The sequence below is a fragment of the Gavialis gangeticus genome, unplaced genomic scaffold, assembly GCF_001723915.1.
Source record: "Gavialis gangeticus isolate Ggan-Ray unplaced genomic scaffold, GavGan_comp1, whole genome shotgun sequence".
NCBI classification, from domain to species: Eukaryota; Metazoa; Chordata; order Crocodylia; family Gavialidae; genus Gavialis; species Gavialis gangeticus.
Window position 1 is genome coordinate 1814109 of NW_017728973.1, and position 4994 is coordinate 1819102.

General features: G+C 49.2%; 1 protein-coding gene across 1 annotated transcript; it reads right to left on the reverse strand.

Moving 5' to 3' along the window:
• Window positions 1–3162: 3162 nt before the first annotated feature.
• On the reverse strand, window positions 3163–4691 carry LOC109289250 (heat shock protein beta-11-like). Its single transcript, XM_019505247.1, is given in 2 exon segments — window positions 3163–4225; window positions 4228–4691. Coding segments are annotated over 2 exon segments (726 nt in total). The 5' UTR covers window positions 4316–4691; the 3' UTR covers window positions 3163–3587.
• Window positions 4692–4994: the final 303 nt, after the last annotated feature.

The window sequence follows — 4994 nt, forward strand, 5'->3', positions numbered from 1 at the left end:
ACTAATTTATAACAGGCCACAAGATCCCCCCTCAGCCTTCTCTTGTGGAGGCTGAACAAGTTCAGGTCCTGTAGCCTCTCCTCACAGGGCCTGCCCTACTTGCCACTTCTGTGCTAGACTTTCACATCTGCCCATCTTTCTTGGGAAGGGGGGGGACACAACCCAATACTAGATGCATTGCTCCAGGTGAGGCCTCACCAGTGCTGAGCAGATTGGGAGATTCACTTCCTAAATTTGCAAGCAGTATTGCTGTTAACCAACTGCATATTAGGTTGCATGTGGGTTGTTGCAGCAAAAGCACGCTGGCTCATTCAAGTTATGGGCTACTGCAAACCCCAGGTCCTCTTCTGCAGTACTGCAACTTAACCCATCATTTGCCAGCCTGTTTCCCACTAACAAGAGGTTCAATCAATAGTGGCACCTGTGTGAGTGATCTCATCCTAGATGAGAGCAAGATTTGGGTTTGGAAGCTTGCTCACTTTCCTTTGGATTGCCATTCAATGACTAAATCTAGGAAATTCTATATTTGACCCAGTTAATCCTTTTGAGTTAAGGGCAAGCTTGAATACATGGTAACTCTGATTTCATTTCATGTGACTGCTTCTAACCAATGTGTGCTATAGCACTGGGCGGTTCCAAGTGAGATCAGCTGCATATGTATGTAGGAACTGTTCCATCTGCAGTAGAGCTGCATAGCTTTCTGATGAGTCTGAAAATCTGGATGAATACAGCTAGTGCAGATCTTAGCATGGAGACCATATGGAAAACATGTTGCTTCCACCAGTGCATGGATTCCCCTTGATCCTAATGCAAGGGCTCCCACTTGGCTTGTTTTTCTACTTTGCTTCTTTGAAGAGGCCAGAAAACACGCCCCCCCATGCCAAGTTCAGACTACTTGCTGAACTACCGACTTTCAGACAGCAATGAACTTATCTGATAGTTTATCTTTAACAGTTTCTTTAGAGATGGGGAAACATGGTACTCTCACCCTTTGCCAGAAACTTGTGACCATGCTGAAGATTTTGTAATGCAACAAGAGCCAACAGCATCTACAGATGTTCCTGATAAAGGTGCTTGCTGTGGGGAACTGCACTGTGGGGAACTGCAGAAGCTAAACTTCCAGAGGTCTGAGAGGAACCAGGCCTATATGAGCCTCTTTGAGATGGTAATGTGGCGCCATCTATTGGCTGTTTTTCAGCTGATCTGGGTTTTGTGACTCAGACTTCACACTACTGTGCTATAAAGAGAGTGAAGTGCTGCCTGGGGCAGGGAGGCATCTAAAAAGCTTGTGTACTACAGCAGTAGGCAAGATTTGTCTAGGAACTGGGAGTGGTGGTCACAGCATGCAGCATGGAGAACACCATCACTGACAATACTTCACTGTGAAGGATGATTTGTTTTCCAGCATTGCTGATGAGGCTGATCCAGGATCAAGAAACTGTTACACCCTGGGTATGTTTCCATGTGGAATTGGTGGCTGTAAGTTCTTGATTCAGTCCACAGCACACTGTTTTTGCCACTGCTGCTTTTCTGTTGCCTACTGTTGTCATACTTTCAAAGTACTGAGATCCTTGCAACAGACTCATCCTCTGTTCGGGGCAGTCCTGGGTGATAGTCTCCCATGAACTGATGTCAGTGCTGCTTTTTTTTTTTTTTTTCCCCCCCCAAATTGGCCTTGATGTCCTTGAAGCACTACTTGCCCTTCTCTTGAGCATATGAGCTGGGAGGATTACATTTGCTTTGGGAGTCTGGAGTTGGAATTGATGTTGGATGATCATCACCTCGGTGCTCATGACATTTGCTTGCAGGAGGACATTAATGTTGGTGTGTCTGCCTTCCCACTGGATTTGGAAGAGATTCCGCAGTAAGCATTGGTACTTTTCCAGTGACTTGAGGGGTCTCCTGTACGCTGTGTCCCAGCTCTGTACAGTAAGGTAGGGATCACAACTACTTGAAAAACCATGAGGTTGGCTTCAGATCTAATGTTGCAATCCTCAAAACACCCATTTCCCCAGGTGTCACTTGCGCTTTTGAGGTGATGTTGAAGGCTGACATTAATGGAGAAATCCAATGAGAGATGGCTTCTGAGGTACGGGAAGTATTTAGTGTTAGTCATAGGAATTATCCAGAGTCTCACCGTAAATCTGACTTACTGGAGCTGGGGATTCATCATTAAGAGCTTGTTGATGGAGGGCTGTGGCCTTCTGAATGTTAAGCATCAGCCCCATTTTCTTGTATGCCTTGATGAAGATGTTGAGGACTGCCTGAAGGTCTCTCCTGAGTGAGTACAGACTACATAATCAGTGTACTGGAGCTAGATGATTCTGGAACTAGATGATTGAGCTCAGGGCGGACTTGGTTGACTCAGATTATTGAATGGATGGTGAACTTTTAGTTTAGCTTCACTTCAACTGGAAGCTTGTTGGTGGCCAGACATAGCATCATGAAGAGTGGTGGAGCTGTGAAAATGCAGATTTAGGTGGAACAGTAGGCAGAAGCCAGGGTGTCAACTTTCAGGTTCCAAGGTGGTGAATTTGCTTCCTTGTAAAATTATGAAGTTTTCATTTTAAAAAATAACACCATGGCTCCTGCCTATTGTTCCAGCTAAATCTGCATTTTTTTTGCACAGTGCGAAATGCCTTGACAGAGGGGAACTTCCTGCCCAGGAGAGCACCCATCACACCACCCTCCTGTGAAATATGAGATGCTATAACCAGAAGGAAACATCATACAACATCCTGTTCGACACCAGGCAAGACTGAGGTAAATAGACTATTTTAATGTTTTTATCTGAGCTTAATTTGCACAAAAATGAACTATTCCGATCACCAGCTCTTACACCTTGAGCTCTCTTGTGAATTTTCACTTCTACTTAGGAGAATGCACAGATTGTAAAACTTCTCTTATGCCTGAGGAGGGGTGTGTGCCCAGAAGCTTGCAAATAAAGGTGGTTTGTTTTTTTTGTTACTGCTGGGTTTTCCCCTTCCCACTATAGGAAGTCTGCTCTGTGCCTTGGAAGCAGGGACTTCCTGTAGTCAGGCTGCACAGTGCTTGCACACTTATCTGCTTTTGGCAAAACCTAGGTGATGAGACGTCGATGTAGGAACTACTCAGGCTCCAGCATCCTCCCCTTCTGCACATGTATGTTCAAGGAGTGGGGGGGGCACATGTTTCTCCCCCTCACAATGATGTGTATGGGGCTCTTGAAGTGTCCTGGAGTGGTTTTACTCCAGGTCCTTGGGCACCTCCTCCTAATTCGCCGGTTTGCATCTTCATGCAGGTGCACAGCTGCATGGCTGCCTACCCTCTGAGAGAGATCTGAGCAGTGGGGCTGGCTGCCCCTTGTTCTGTGGGGCCAGCACACTACCAGTGAGGCCAGAGGGTGACCCAGACCAATGCTCCCCTGCAAATAAACCTCACAATAAACAAAGACCCAGCTATACTCAACGAGGAGTTTATTTAAATACAAAAACAACTGCTCCTGCTTCAAGCCTCATGAGAGAGGAGAAACTGCTTCCTTTTGGGCTCCAATCCTTCCTGCTCTGCCAAGCACAGCCTGGGTGATACCCATCAGCTCTTGTTCCCTGTTATGCCTTGGCTCTGTCGCTGGTCCCTTCCTTGAAGCCTGCCTCAGCCTCTGGGCTTCCTGCAGGGGTCATGTGGATGGGCACATTCCTCTCGGGGGCGGCTATCTGCCCTTGGCATGGGGCTTTGATGCACAGCTGGCCCTCGCTGGAGACGGAGCAGGTCAGGCTGTTGGGGTCTACGCCCTCAGGCACGTCCCACTCCCGCTTGAACACCTCGTACTTGTAGGAGAAGGAACCTTTGCTGTCCTTGTTCTGTGTCTCCTTCTTGCCTGTCAGCAGCACCTTCCTGCCCACTAGCTTCACTGTTAGCTCCTCTGGGGCAAAGTCCTTGACATCCTGGCACACAGTGAAGGCCCCATCTGCTCCCCTGGGCAGAGTCATACTGGCACTCTGCTCTTGCTCTGTGCTGGGGCTGCTGCTCCCTTCACCTAGCAGGAGCTGCTGGACACTGCTCATAAGCTCCTGGGCCCAATCCATCTTCCACTGCAGCTGCTGCTCCAAGTCAGAAAAGACTGTGCTAGGTTGAGGCCACAGTGTGCGCAGAGGGCCCATGTAGGGAGCTGGGGTGCTGTGGGAAGGTGGCTGGAGGTGCAGGCGGCGCAGCATCTCTGCTTCTGTGGCTGGCTTGGGGTGCTGAGGTGAGTCCTCTCTAGTCGTACTGGAGCTATCCTGCCTGGCTGGTTGGAGCCAGTGGCTTTTATCCTCTTCTGGCCCAGGCCTGGCTGCATCTAGAATTCTCTGTCTCCCAGTGCCCCTGGGAGCATGACAGTGAGTTCCCATTATTCACCTCCCAGATTGGGCAGGGTGAGGCAGCCCCAGTACCACGTGCCACATACCACATGCTTTAAGCCAGCTCATAGCTCTGCCCTGCTGCTCTATAATTAGAAGCATCACTTCAGTTTCTAAACAAAGCAGCAGCCCCTGCCTGGGGAAGAGATTGAGAGCCCCAGGCCCTTGGCCTTCTTGCTCCCCGACACCAAAGGTGGGGAAGAGTTTCTTCTTGCCAGTCTTGATGCCTGATTCCATCTCCACCCCTTCCCACTATTGCCCAGCTCTAATTTCCTCATCAACCGTAGACAGTAGGGTCAGAAGGGACCTCAACAGATCATAGTCTGGCCCCCTGCCTGGGCAGGAAAGAGTGCTGGGGTCAGATGACCCCAGCCAGGTGCCTATCCAGCCTTCTCTGAAAGATCCCCAAGGTAGGGGAGAGCACCACCTCCCTTGGAAGCCTATTCCAAATTTTAGCCATGTTACTGTGAAGAAGTTTTTTCCTGATATCTAGCTTAAATATGCTCTGTCAGTTTGTGGCCATTGTTCCTTGTTGTGTTAAGTGGTGCCCTGAGGAACAGAGCATCTCTAATTCCTTGCTGCGCCGCCCCCCCCCCCCCCCCCCCCCCCTCATCGGTG